Source organism: Apteryx mantelli, chromosome 1, assembly GCF_036417845.1.
Source record: "Apteryx mantelli isolate bAptMan1 chromosome 1, bAptMan1.hap1, whole genome shotgun sequence".
NCBI lineage: Eukaryota > Metazoa > Chordata > Aves > Apterygiformes > Apterygidae > Apteryx > Apteryx mantelli.
The window spans coordinates 104,949,258-104,963,782 of NC_089978.1; the positions used below are offsets into that span (position 1 = coordinate 104,949,258).

General features: G+C 39.3%; 1 protein-coding gene across 2 annotated transcripts in view; it reads left to right on the forward strand.

Annotated features, from left to right (window-relative positions):
• The window catches only part of URB1 (URB1 ribosome biogenesis homolog), a 58,302-nt gene that overhangs the window by 3,867 nt on the left and 39,910 nt on the right, over positions 1-14,525 (forward strand). Inside the window, exons 5-13 of one of the 2 annotated variants that reach the window (XM_067299232.1) lie at positions 1,068-1,164; positions 2,583-2,668; positions 4,991-5,116; positions 6,823-6,953; positions 8,115-8,310; positions 9,466-9,603; positions 9,995-10,168; positions 10,799-10,949; positions 12,803-12,925. In XM_067299232.1, the coding sequence (XP_067155333.1) occupies positions 1,068-1,164; positions 2,583-2,668; positions 4,991-5,116; positions 6,823-6,953; positions 8,115-8,310; positions 9,466-9,603; positions 9,995-10,168; positions 10,799-10,949; positions 12,803-12,925 (1,222 nt within the window). Of the gene's footprint in view, positions 1-1,067; positions 1,165-2,582; positions 2,669-4,990; positions 5,117-5,890; positions 5,915-6,822; positions 6,954-8,114; positions 8,311-9,465; positions 9,604-9,994; positions 10,169-10,798; positions 10,950-12,802; positions 12,926-14,525 lie in introns of those variants that run through there. The other variant, XM_067299238.1, reaches the window with a different exon arrangement.

A 14,525-nucleotide genomic window follows, 5' to 3' on the forward strand; every position in this document is an offset into this window, starting at 1 on the left:
CCTTTGTAGAGTTACTGTGTAACATCAAGTGGCCATGTCTGTTTCTGATAAGCTGTGGGGAAATATAAATGATATGGTTTCCATGGGGTACTTGACAGTCCTTTTTATGACTCAAACTGAATGAAGGTGATGGTGAATTCCTAAAAACTGTTTAGTGATTATGTGAAGAATTCAGCCTTCATTCCAATGCACAGATTGCAGTTCACAAGTCACAAGTGCAGTCACAAGTGACTATCAGAGCTGAATTTTTAATACAAAAAATCAAGTCCAAACTTACAGCCCTTTAACAAGTCACCTTTTCCATATGTTTAACCCCGCCAGTACTATTTTGGGGCTATTTTTACATACAACTTAATTTTCCACAATAAATACCAAGAAATTATGAATCATGTTTGTTGCCTACAATCCTCTTCCAAGCAAAGGTTTCATTGGCCACAGTGTGCCTGAATTTGTGGTTTCATAACATAGGCTAAAAAATAGCCCTTCAAAAAAGGGCTTTCTCAGTTGCATGATCCAGATAGCTCCATGAGCAGTTATAGCTGAAGAAAGGTGTGATGCACTGCAACCCAAAGATGGCAGTGAGTGTCCAGGATCCTCTACCTTGGCAGTGCTCTGGAAGCCTGTGTAATAAGAAATTGCAGCAGCACTTGACATTCCCATTCTTGAGCATTTTTTTGAATTGAGCAATGTACTAAGCAGTGCAGAAGTTAAGAAGTTCAGTGTTTTATATACAAGGGTTTGGCATGAAAATAGTGTTAACATTTTCTTCTTTTTAATTTATAGCCTAGCTCAGCTATTGAGAAATGAGTGAACTAAGATACCTCTTCCTATTTGATGTTAAGATTAATAAACTATGATCTGATTAATTTAAGAAGCTTTTCAAAGGAATATACTGTAGATGTGTTGCACATTTAGAGGAAAAAAAAAAAGTCTCTACATGGTTATATGTAACATGCCTGTGGAAGTTGTTTAATGTATCTGTTTATAATGGTGATCAATTGCTGCAGTATTAGTTTTGCTGTTGTGTACAATCTGTATGCTAGCGGTGCCTTTTATCTTTCCTTCAGGGAAGACCCGATGTCCGTATGGCCTACATTCAGTTTGCTCTCTCCTTTTTAATTGCTGGTGACAATGCAATCTTGATACAAGTGCTGGAATTAAAAGGTACTTCACAATTTCTTGTATTTATATTTTTTAAGGCAGAATCTTTTAAAGATGATAGTAAATATAAGCTAATTCAAAATGTGAACCAGTTAAACAGCACTAATAAGCACATTTCAACAAAAGCTTTAGACTTCTTAAGTATTTTAGTGTTTGCCTTTCCTGCTAAAGAATAACATTTGCTGTCTGCAAAAACATTGCAAAAAAATAGAAAGCCCTTGGTGATACAGATCCAAAAACCTTAAACATAATATAACTTTGAGTCCACAAAATCAGTAAGCAGAAAAAAACTTCATGGCCTCCAAACTTGCTTGTGATACAGTAATAGTGGACATGTTGCTTTGAAAAAAATTTTTTTCAAAGTGTTAAAGACTGTGCATGCTTTAGTTCCCTTTCTATCCTCATGCAGAAGGACTGCCCAGCCCCCTTTAGTCCCTTAGGCTTTTTTTTGTGCATGATTCAAAAGACCAATGGAATGTCTTTTGCATCTTTTACGGAGGCATTACATTGGAGTGCTGTGCAAGAGTATGTTATACCCATGTGTCCCTAGAAAATGGAGTCAAGCTGACAAAGAAGAATATCCAGAAAGTTGGATCTTATGTACACTTGATTGAATATTTGATTCCTTATTTGATGAAATTAATGTCAAACTTCTGTTGACTTCAGTGATTTGAAATCTACTGGTGATGTTTCTCAGCTTGTGAATTTTGACCTTTGTTGAGGTCACTGAAGAATACAGAAAGGATCTAGAAGTATTAAAACCCTGCTAGCTGGCAGCAATTCATTTCTTCCATGATGAGATAGTGAGAATAGGCCATTATTATTGACTTCTATTGTTTATGCTACTGTGGGAGCTGCTAACTTCCTTTAATTTCTGGCAATAGTTCAGTTCTTTCAGAACAGAGAATGACTGTACACCTGGGCCCAGTCAACACAGCTGGTTTTCATTATCCTGACCTAGACAAGCTGAAGTGCTCTAACTTTGGGATGTACAGGTGCGCCACAAGGCAATGCATACAGTTGGGGGTAACACCTCCAAAACTTTTGAAAAACACACAGTGAAACAGTTGTGAGCCCTTCAAGGAAGGATAGTCATTTACTTCAATTTTAAATACTGCTTAGCAGATTGGGGCCTGAAATACATTTGAAGTTGACAGGCACTGTTGCAGTAAGTGTTAATAACTGAGTTGGCAAATTAGCTAGTTACAGTGAGAGTAGGTTTGGCAGTGTTACTTGTTCGTCACTGTAGTTACAGACACATCATCCTTCTGAACTCTGATTGCAGCCTTTTGGTTCATCTTTAAATATAACAGCAAGGTAAATAATATGACATTGAAGAGAAACAGGTATGAATTCCCTGAAGCATTTTAGTGTGAAAATAGCTTTCACATCTTCACATAACATTTGAAATGTGTTCTTAGATTTCATTCCAGATATTCTTCGTTCTGGAATAAAGGAAGACAAAGTATCTACTGTCAATCTTCTACTTTCCACGTTGAAAACTAAGGTACAATATGCCTTTGAAATGGCTTTGTCTATTTTCCTTGCTGCTGGAAACAACTTTGCCGTAGTTTCTGATAAAATATACAGCTTTTAAAGATGTTGGCACAGTGCTGCTGCTGAAAGTTTGTCAGTGTTTCCATTACGGATGATATTTGTTTGTGGTTGATAGCTTGGCCATAACAGTGTTTCAGGACTGAGTCTGTAATGTTTTTCTAATGCCCACTCTTAAACGAAATCATTGCGTAGCTTGTACTTGGATGCTAATTTCAGCTCATCTTTAGTGTGTGGTGTCCAGCACATTCCTATTGTCTCATGGCTTGTGATTGCATCAGTTCTGAGCCTGAAGGTCAAAAAGACTGGAGTCTTTTCGTTGCTTTCGGTGACACCAGGATTGGTCCTTCATTGTATGTGCTCCATGTTGAACTGGAGAGGTCCTAGATTAGTCAGCTCTGAACTAGGTAATGAACACACAGTCTGATTTCCACAAGCAAGAGACTTTTGTGTGCTTTTAGTCTGGGGACTCCTGCTTGAAATGGGTTTCCAGGAGTTAAGTTGAAGGGTGTGCAGTACTGTTCCACAACAAGTCTTGGCAAGGCTTCCTTGGTGGCCACATCCTGTGGTCCTGTTTAGCTGGTCCTTGGACTTGCTTACAGTTAGGATTGCCAGTCTTCTGTTGCAGGAGATAAATGCAGTCAAAGGTATTTCTCGATGGGATGAAGGAAAAGGGAAGTTTTATAAAATTGCCTTCTCAATGAAAAAAAATCTTCCAGAAAAATTGTTGTAAGAAAGAAAGGGTACATTCTACCTGCTATCTACCTGCTAGTACTGTTGGAGAGGTAAGTCTGCTCTTCTTTGAAGCTGTTTTTAATGGTTCTTTCATAGCAGATGAGATATGTGGTATAGCAGGGTTAAGACAGAAGGTCTGAAGGCAAGAGTTGCTGAAAGGCAGGTGAATTGGTTCAGTCTCTGTCTGCTTTTTCTGTGCTCTGAGCATGACTATGCCTCTTTCACTGTGAGGCACTGGCTTACTGCTGCTGCAAGCACAGCAACTGCACTGGTGGTTTGTTTTTATTTCTATCAGAATGTTTTTCTGAATGTTTTTTAGTTCCAGTGTCTACGATTTTTTGAATCTGTTTTGAATTACTGTAGCAACATTGTACAAGCTGTTGAATGACCAATCGAAAGAATGAGGAAAAAATAGTTTCAAATTATAAAGTGGGTGTAACCAGAAGAACTTATCTCACACCCAGGCTTTTCACAACTGACAATCTTCAGCTAAAAATATATATATATATATATTTTTTTTTAATTGCAATAAGCTTAAAAGGAGGAAAAAAATCTAGTAATGAAGTGTAAAATAAATCTCCTTGAAACTTTGTTTTCTAAATGAAACTTTTCCCGCATAGGAATCCTATATCATATGGTGTTTTATGAACATGAATTTTGTGAATTGATGAAACTATAACATTATTACATGACTTCCTCAGCTTAGCAAAGAAAAACAGAATTTAGAAAAATGAGGACAGGAAACACTGTAGGAGAAAGAACATTGATGGATTTGCTTTGCTTTTCAGTGCTTGTTTTTGCAATGTTAGTGTTGTATTCATGCTGTCTTCTTGGTTACACTGTCATTTTTTTGTTGCGGCTAGTAATTTTTGTTCATGAGTCTGGAAATTTTGATTTTATGAAACGTATATTCCAAAGATTTCATCTGTAACCCTTCCAAATTCTTTTGACTTGCATATAAAAAACCACTTCATTTATTCACATTCGGCTTAACCAAAACTCGTTGTTCTAAAAGATGTAGATATATCACTGGAGTTGTGAGTGAGATTCTGTCCCGCAGGATTTATATATCTATCTAGAGTTTCTGGTTGTCACAGAAACACGTGTTCCACCTGTTTGCTGGTTCATTTGGTTATCAGCTTTTGCCAGCTTACTCCACTGGATCATGTTTCCTCTTCATTCAAACTTTATATTTAGCAAGTTCCACCATCTCTACCAGCAGATTCTGGGATACTTGTCTGAAATTTCTGTGGTTGTGCTACCTTAAATATTCTCTATGCTCTTTAGTCCAAGCTGACAGTCTTGTTCAGCATATGCAGTGTTTGCAGAAATTGGTTCAGAGTCCCATGGCTTCAACCAGGTCAAGAAGGAGCATGACCGTAAGAAAGACGCTCTGAAAAGACAGAAACTTCTGTCTGCTGTAGTGAGGAGAGGGAGCTGTGTGTGTACAAGAAAGCGAAGCGTGGTGCTGATATACCGTTATTTTCTGTTTTGTGATGACCTGCAATAAATAGAAGGGGTTTTGTCTCATTGTTTTCAGGTGGTTCAAAATAAAAGTATCACCAAGACCCAGAAGGTGCGTTTTTTTACTGCAGAAGTGTTGAATCACATAGCTTCTCTTTACCGTTGGAATGGGATTACTGATGTCAGCACTGAGGATTTCAAGGTCTGGTAACTGGTTTCTTCATAACTCCTAGTCCTTCTTCTGTTTTTTCTTTCTTCTGCAGCCCACAGGTTTTGGAACAGCTCATCTGAGGCTGAAGTAATTGGGGAGCTCAAGAAGAGGGTTCTGCAAAGGCTACTTTAAAAGAAACCTTGACTTTCTGCTGCTTCTTGCCATTTGAGGAGGAGGGGTTGTTTCTCCTCCCTGATTGCCTGAACTGTAGTGCTGATCTGTTAAGGAGAAAATGAGGGTCTTGGTGGGAGTACCGTAATCTGCTGCCTGGACACATTTGTTTCTCTATAGGAGAATATAAGCAATGTTCTTGCCACATGCCTCATTTCCATCCTACAGACTGCTCTGCTATGAGAGCTAAATTCCCAAGATGGTGGATAACATTTTAAGTCTGCATAGTCTGAGAGGTTTTCAGGGTTTCTAAGGATTGATCTGTTCTTGATTCTGCTGGTCCATGAAATTACATTCCTGAAGTCATAGGTGAGGCAAGGATCAGGGCCTCAGAGCTGGTGTTAGCTGGTGTTAGTAATCCTTTTTTTCCCTCTTGATTGTGGGAACATCTGAGACTTGCTTGTAAGCCTGATGCAAAGCAGTGGAAAGTCTTCCTGTACTTCTGCTGGATTTTTGCATTGATTAGCCCTTGCTTTTTAGAAGCCCAACCTTTCTTCATCAAAAATTCTAACACTGAAGAACTGCCTTCTTGTACTTCCTCTACTGGATGTTTATGCCTGTGTCGTTCCAATTCTGAGATATTGTAAACACCTCCTGGAGGAGATCTGTTTCTAACAGGTGACTGTTTAGAGCTCTGCAAATCTATGACCCTATTTATAAGCATGCATTTCGGTTTGGAGTAATTTTAAATTCTTGTAATTCCATGTAGACCTTGTAAGCCATATTGTTCATAGTTTATCAGCAAAAATTGCCAAGGGACTTTTCATTCATAGGAGTCTTGAATTGTGTTGGATGTAAAAGGTGAATGTAACATGGATTTACTTTTATTTCCTCCGTTTTTGCTTGATAGAGATTTTGGTCCCTTCTTCCGTTTTTGTATCATGATTGTGATAGCATTCATGCCTCACTTCCTTTTGCTGGAGTGCTGGCATATTCAGTGCGTTGTTAGCTAGCCATTTCTCGTGCCCTGTATTAAAGTTGTTCCATCTTCTGCCAGACTGGCCCAAAGAACATACAGTCTTTGTTTCACATGCTTTGTGCTGAAGGATTTAGTGATTTTTTTTTTTGTCTTTCTGAACTTTCTTGCTCTGAATCTGGGCTGTAAAGGTTGAAAGTTGGATATTTCAGATTTGGGTTTAGATCCTAGTCTTTGAAGTCCCAGGATGGCCTTTCCTCAATTTGTGTAAATGATACATCACTACTTTTCTTTAGCTTCACTTTTCTCTGTCTTGATCTAGCTGGGTTCTTACCAGAAAGCCCTAGATCAGTAATGCCTTGTTGATAGTAAATATGTACCTGAATTTGAGGGGGTTGCTTTCCTTGAAACAAAGAGTATTGTAATATTTAATGTGTTTAATACAGAAATTGAGATTTACAGTGTTAATCTGCACAAAAGCCAAACTATCTTCTAACATTTCTGTATAAAAGTAGTTTCATAAAATTTAGAGAAAAGTGAAACTGATGTAAGATTTTCTTTTGTGATATTGAAAATTGTATGTCTTTCTGATTCCTTTTGGGTTTTATAGGTAACTCAAGGTTCTGAAGAGGTGGGAAAGGTCATGGTACGAGAACTTGTTCATAATTTCTTAATGGACCTCTGCTGCTCTCTGAAACATGGCATAACTTTCTATGATCCAAGTCTTGGAACTTCTGGCAGGTAAATCGCCAATCAACTGTGCTAGATTTGTGCTAGAAACAAAAGAAACCTTTCTAGTCATCTTGTTTGCCCTTCCAGGCCTTTGCAAGTAACTTTACTCAGTCAGTTCTGCTTCTATCTCAAAAACTTGTGGCAGAAGAGAGAAATCTATCGATTAGATTTCTTTTTGTGTTTCTTCTGTTTTAAATTCCCAAGATCAGGCTATTAGGTCTCCTTATGCCTCTCTGCTCTAGTAGGCAGAGTGCTCTGCTCTATTCATAGGGACCTAGAGGCAGTGGTTACATTCCTCTGAGCCATCTCCATGAATAACTAAATAGACACCAAGTCTGTTATTGTGAGGTGTGATCTTTGGACCATGGATTTTTAATGTGAGCCTAAAGAAACAAAGCTGTAATGTAAACCAGACCACAGTTAAGTATCTAGTCTAATTTACATTTTGTAGAACTATAGACAATTTATCCCAGATTTTGGTAGAATGTCACCATTGATTTCTGTAATGCCAGAACACCTAATCTGGATACATCTATTGGCCCTACAGTTTCCTTTGGCTAATCAGTTAAAATATGTGTGCACTCAGATTATGGCTGATGGGTAAAATTTTAACTCTTGTAATGCCATCGAGGGATTCTCTTAAGATTATCTTATGGTTCGTCAGCTGGGCAATGAAGACATTAGGCGGTAGTAGCAGGTACTAGTACTGAGTGGTACTAGAACAGGATGTTTCTTGCTTTGAGCAAAATTTTAACCAGTATTGTTCTGGTATTGGCAGTATTCTCACTTTGTTTAGAGACATACAGGAGAAACCTTAAAAAATGCGACTGAAAGACCACAGAAAATACTTTCCAGTTTAATATTAAGCTGTAATTCTATGTTTTTGGCTTTGTGAAGTTTGTTTTAGAATATTTTTGGGGCATTGTGGTGATGTTCCCTTTTAATTATTGTTTGTCATGCAGAAAACCTGCAGCTAAATTGAGTTCTTACTCTCCTCAGTATAAACTCAAGAAATTATGGCAGCAGTGTGAGAGGTCTTGGATTTACCCTGGCAATAGTTAGAAGTGATTTAACCTTTTGCATTGCAATATCAATTTGGAGTTGTAGAGTTAACATCACATGTAAAATATCCAAGTAGAGATTTTAAAGTATGTTTCTTATCTTCAACAGAGGAGGAAATGTGGTGCTTCTGCGCTTTCTGCTTGGTTTAAAAACTGCAACAGAAGATGAAATGGTTGCTGACCTTGCAGTGAATATCCTTAAAGTATGCCCAGATTTACTGAACAGGTACTTTAAGGACACCCAGTATTCCTTTGTTCCTAGACTGAAGTCAGCTTGGATGGACAATATCAAGTTACTAAAAAAGGTAAGAGTATGAATGATGCACAGCTCTACTCCACAGCAATTCTAATGTTCTTTCCCCCCACACCAAAGCTGAAGTAATTTTAGTTGAGCAGTAGTGCAGAATTACACAAAATCATAATAGGAATGATGGTAAATCAAACATTCCTGGCCTAGAGAAAAGCTATTAAGCAAAGGAACTTGGTAGTAGACTGGGAAGCCTGCCTTTGATTCCAGTTGTTTACAGATAGCTATTGTAATGCATTACAAGTTCTGCCATTGCTGTGTAAAATTTACTACTTTTGGGTACTGTCAGGTACATGGGCCCAGCCAGCCTGTGGTGTAGCCATGTTAGATGTAAGCTAATTTTGAGTTCGTGATCTTAATCCGAGTCTTGCTAGTGACAAGTAACAAGAGTTCATTGATTTCAGAGGAACTAAGCTGATGGTCAGCTGGAGTGGTGGATGAGACACACTCCCCTGTATCTGAAGGTGTATTGTGTTCTCAGCTGTAAATACATGCTGCTGTTTTAGACAGTTTATTGAAATCACTGAAAAGGCAGACAGGCACTGTATTTCAAATAAATAATAGTCTTAAAAACAGACCAGTCCAGCGGTGGAGAAGTTAGGTGATTGAGGTTTAAGTGAGCTAAACAGGAAGAACTTAATGCTTCTGAAATAACAACATCAATTACTGTAGGTATGTTAGGAAAGAAGCAGCAGGATGCTGTTAAATGTTGAAGATGGTAAATGGAGGGGGAGAGGAGGGAGGGAATGGCATCCTGTCTTCTGTGAGTGCTAAGGAAAATGAGGCATGGCTCAGAGCCACAGCTGCTTAAAAATGTGTAGACATAGGGAAGGTCATTTGGTAAAAAGCTACTCTCAGAGCAGGAGGCTGTATAAACATTTAGCTAAAACGGGAAAGAAGGAATTGGCATAAGAAGCAGTGGGAAACCTCCTGTTGGTCATCTGGTTTTCAAGATGAAGCAACATAGAAACTCGGCTAGAAAACTGAATAGGAATTTGGGGGATGCTCTGTAGCATTCCTTCATAGAAATTGACATTTAGTACTGTTGTGAGTACTTCTGCCGAATAGAAGCTCTTTTGTAAAATGCTTCCCAGAAGAAGCTGTTATCTGCAGAATTATGTCAATTTTGATTAAGCTGTTATTTTTGTTTCAGATCTATGAGGCTCAACCAGAGATTTCCAATTCTTTTAAGACTACAGAGTTTATTCCTCTTCCGAGGCTGCTTTCTATGGTGATGGTAACAACCGTCCCTGCAGTGTGCAATAAAATAATGTTCACCCAAGGACTAAATGTAAGAGCGTTTATAATATTTCAGTGGATTTTTCTGTCCTTGTTTGTACTGTTTGATTTAAGTGTGCGATCATCCAAGAAGCTTCTTAAGTTGATTAATTGCATATGTTTTATGTTGTCTATCCCAGTGTAAAGCTGGTATGGGGAAGCACTGAAACATGAATTAAATCCTATTGATAATGCTTCCAAGAGCCATTCACAAACCCCAGTTCTGCCCATACTCACAAGCAGTTTGGGCTGGAAATCAGAAACCTACAGATTCTTTCCTGCAAGCCAAGCTTTAGGAAGTAAATAATTTATTTGTAAATTTTAATATATATTCAGAATATGGATTGTGTATAAAGCATAAGAAGAAGCACTGAAGTGTCATTAATTTAATTTCCCTCTCTTAGTTACCCAGCAAAGTAGTGAAGCACAGCATCCTATCCCTTATATCAACAGTTCTGAGAAGAGCCTTGAAGAATATTGAGTACTGTTTGAATGAAGAAACTTGGCAAAAGTCAGAAATCTACACACTGTCAATGATGCAGGAATTCATACAGCTCTACAGAGAAGCCATCAGCAAGGTATGAAGTAAAAAGAGAGTCAAGGTTTAGAATGAGTCATTATGTGGCATACTCTTGTGCTGGGCTTTCTGCCCAGGTGGTTGCAGCTTGGGAACCAGTAAATAAAGTGCCTTTTGAAAGGGGTAGGGGACATATAAGACCTTAGCAACTGTTGTGGTAGTAGACCACATTGTCTGATAAAGATGGTCAATGGAAGTGCTAATGACATATTGTTGTGAAACAAATTTGTAACATTGGCAGCTATTGTGCTGCAAATGTAACTATTAAATTCCAAGAGCAGCTTCAGGAGGAAATTCTCCTTGTTCAAGTAAATTGTTAGCTAGCAGAGTTCATCCAGATCTATAAGCTACTAGACAAGCTAGAACTTGGGTTGAAAATATACCATGATGAAGATGAAAAAAAAACAAATTTAAACGTTTAGCAGGTAACTTTTTCAATAAAATCCTCTTTCCAGTATTTATGTTCTGCAGATCTGAAGTTAAACTACTTGATTTCAGATCTTTTTCAGATTGCTTACAAGATCAGTTACAAACTTTCTGAAGAGCAGCAAAACGTATCATTGGTTTGTTGAATCAGAGTGACTTTCTCTAGCACAGGAGATCTGTTGTGATTTACTCTTTTTGCTTCTAGCTTTTACCAGACATGAACAATATAGTGGCTGTCTGGCAGTCACTTCTGAAGCAAGAGAGAGAACATTATGATGGGCAAGAGGAGAAAAGGGAAAGCACCATCTCCACTGTGAAGGCCATGACTGAGACAGCAGAAGTTGCTGAACCACATGGTAGGCAAAGCAGTCGGAGTCATCCCTTCTTACCTGTGTGTGAATGGGTGTCATGAAGGAGTCATCCCTTCTTACCTGTGTGTGAATGGGTGTCATGAAATCGTCGTCCCATGTTAGGTAGTTAACTTCAGCAGAGCCTGGATGTCACTCCTAGCGTTTACTATTCAGCTTTGCTTTTTTCTGTTCTTTGGGCAGTTCAATTCTGGCCAGTGTCAGAATTGCTTAAGAACACAATTGGGCGAATAAGTTGGCATTGCTACTAAGAGGTTATGCGGTCTGACTTTCTGCTGTCCCTGCCCCTCCTGTGCTAGTACAAGCATTTTGCAGCCCCACAATAAAACGGGCAGGGAAACTGGTATGTCTGAAAAATAGCTCCTTGAGGTTTTATTTTTCTCCTCCTCTAGTCAAACTTTTCCATGAGATCATTTTTGTGAGCCTGTTAGCTACTGTGGCTACACAACTGTATTGCTGTAGCACAGGGGTGGAAATGTGCAGGTGTTGGAAGAGGGGGAGAGGGATAGAGTAAAGAGTTCAGCTGTGCTTTCACAAAAATTAAACAGTGCCCCTCCCAAAGGACATACTTTCATAGTCCCATTGCAGGGAACTGAAATTTTTAGCACTCTCCATAGCTTAGCTAGCAGCCTGCAATGTTTTAGTTATTGACTGAAGATAAACTTACAACAAGCGTCATGCCCTTCACAGGGCATACTCCACACCGGGACATTCTGGAGCAGAGGGATCATCAGAGTGTGTCCTTCTGTGTATGGTTTCATGCAGCAAAATAAGCTGTCAACACTGAAACCCTAAGGATCTTAATTGGTAGCGTGCCTCCTGAGACCAAGGAAGTAGTTCATCTCTAAAGAACTGTTTCTTTAGTTTCTCTGCACACTAGGGGTGATAACACTGTATCAATTACCCTCAGCAAACCTTTTACAGCTTTATTTGCAGTATGACAGCTAGAGAATTTTTTTTTAATGGAAGTTGAGACTCTGGCAAAGAATGACAAAGTTTATGCATGGCATCCATCCAGTTCTTCATGGCTCCCTGAGGCAGACCCAGTTAGCAGGAAAAAATTAGGTATAAAAAAAAAAAATTTGGCTCTCCTTCATTTATTTTGCTTCCTTTCATTAGTGACTGGATAACAAGTAGCTTTTATATGTCCTCATGTCATAAACTAAAAGAGTATTTGGCTGCTGAAATGGCTTTTCCTTAGAAGTAAGTGGCTGCCTTAGCTGGGGATGGCATTTCTCTCGTACAGATTTGTGTTGACTTCCTCCTCCCAGGAGTTCACATTTGGAAAGTATTATTTTGAATATGGGAAGGGAAAGAAAGAAACTTTTAACTGATGTGATAAATTAGTAATATATTAGTGTACTGTCTGTTGTACTTCCCACAGTCAAACCTACCTGGCATTGGCTAAAAATATAGTCCTCCAAACCCAGCATCCTGATCATATCCTTTTTCTCACTTTTTTTCTGTTGTTCAACCTTAAACTGAACAGCAGTGGGACTGATTGGATTCTTCTAATGGGTGTCAAAATAATGAAATTATCTTTATATGTGTAAGCACTTTACAATCAAATTTAAAATGGCAACTGCCAATTTAAGCACTGAAGAAGATGATTTAGTTTTGAAAGTATTCAGACGGTAATGCTAGGGGAGGAAACTGGGGATTCCATAATGATTTTTTTTCCTGTTACTTTGTTAGTCAGGAAGATAACTGATCAGTTCATAGGCAAGTCTATTGGAAATATAGTCAGTAATTCTCATGTTGGATAATGTAGGTGTTACACTGTGCTTTCTTGCTGTAAAGGAATGAGAAACTAGTTATGTCAGCACTTTGTTTTTGCTTAGGTTCAGATGATGCCGAAACACTCTTTCTGAAAGCTGCACTACTTCAGGTCATATGCCTTTATCAGAAGGTTGTGCCTCACTTGGTAGCACGGAGCAACTTTGATTTTAGCAAGCTGCTTAAAGGTATGTTATGGGTGTTTCTGTTATCTTCACTGCTTTTACTGGCTATTTGCAAAGTCCCCAGCAGAAGGGGAATGTTTACTTTTACTGCTACTACTTATTTACTGCATAGATAGAGAAAGAACAGTTCTCAAAAAGTAACCTCTTTTAGCTTCTTCATTGGATTGCCATTTATTATTGCTGTTTGTGCAGTGCTCTGGCACTCTGTCCTCTCAAATTCCATATCTGATCTGCTATGCTCACTCTTGTTGTAAGACAAAGGTTGCATTACAGTCTTCCTCTTGGTGTGTGGTGATATTCTGGCAAAAATTTTTCCTCTATGAGGTTTTAATTCTAATGTTTCTGAGGAAGACATATATCCAACTCTTAATGAGAATATAGGTGCAAAATTCCTGTAGGCCTATGTCAGTAATCCATTATAAGTAAATTATTTCACAGAATCACAGAATGGTTGAGGTTGGAAGGCACCTCTGAATATCACCTAGTCCAACCCCCCTGCTCAAGCAAGGTCACCTAGAACACATTACACAGGACCCTATCCAGATGGCTTTTGAACATCGCTAAGGATGGAGACTCCACAACCTCTCTGGGCAACCTGCTCCAGTGCTCAGTCACCCTCACAGTAAAGAAGTTTTTCCTCATGTTCAGACAGAACTTCCTGTGTTTCAGTTTGTGCCCGTTGCCTCTCGTCCTATCGCTGGGCACCATGGAAGAGAGTCTGGCCCCATCCTCTTGACACCCTCCCTTCAGATATTTATACATATTGATAAGATCCCCCCTCGGCCTTCTCTTCTCCAGGCTGAACAGTCCCAGCTCTCTCAGCCTTTCATCATAGGAGAGATGCTCCAGTCCCTTCATCATCTTAGTAGCCCTTCGCTGGACTCGCTGCAGTAGCTCCATGTCTCTCTTGTATTGGGGAGCCCAGCACTGGACACAGTACTCCAGATGCAGTTTCACCAGGGCTGAGTAGGGGGGGAAGATCCCCTCCTTGGACCTGCTGGCAACGCTGCTCTTAATGCAACCCAGGATACCATTGGCCTTCTTGGCCACGAGGACACATTGGTCAACTTGTTGTCCATCAGGACTCCCAGGTCCTTCTCTGCAGAGCAGGTCAGCCCCTAGCCTGTACTGGTGCATGGGGTTGTTCCTCCGAGGTGCAGGACTCTGGACTTGCCTTTGTTGAACTTCACGAGGTTCCTCTCTGCCCATCTCTCCAGCCTGTCCAGGTCCCTCTGAATAGCAGCACAGCCCTCTGGTGTCAGTTTTGTATCATCAGCAGACTTGCTGAGGGTGCACTCTGTCCCTTGATCTAGGTCAAACTTTCCAAACTCTTATTAGCTGCAATGATACAGAAATTTTTTTAACAGGATGGTTCATAGAAAGTTGGGGGTGGGGGGAGGATGACATACAATTCACCAGTCTCTTCTGGAAAATCTTTACATTTAAGTAATTTTTCCATTTGCTGCATTGTGCAGTTTTTGGCTCATTTGTTTTACTTTTATCATGATTTTTGCAGTGTGTGGGGAGAAGAGCGGTATTCAGCATGGTATTACCTCCTGAGGAAAACCTATATCAGGAAGCTCATTAGCAGTGTTGCTATATT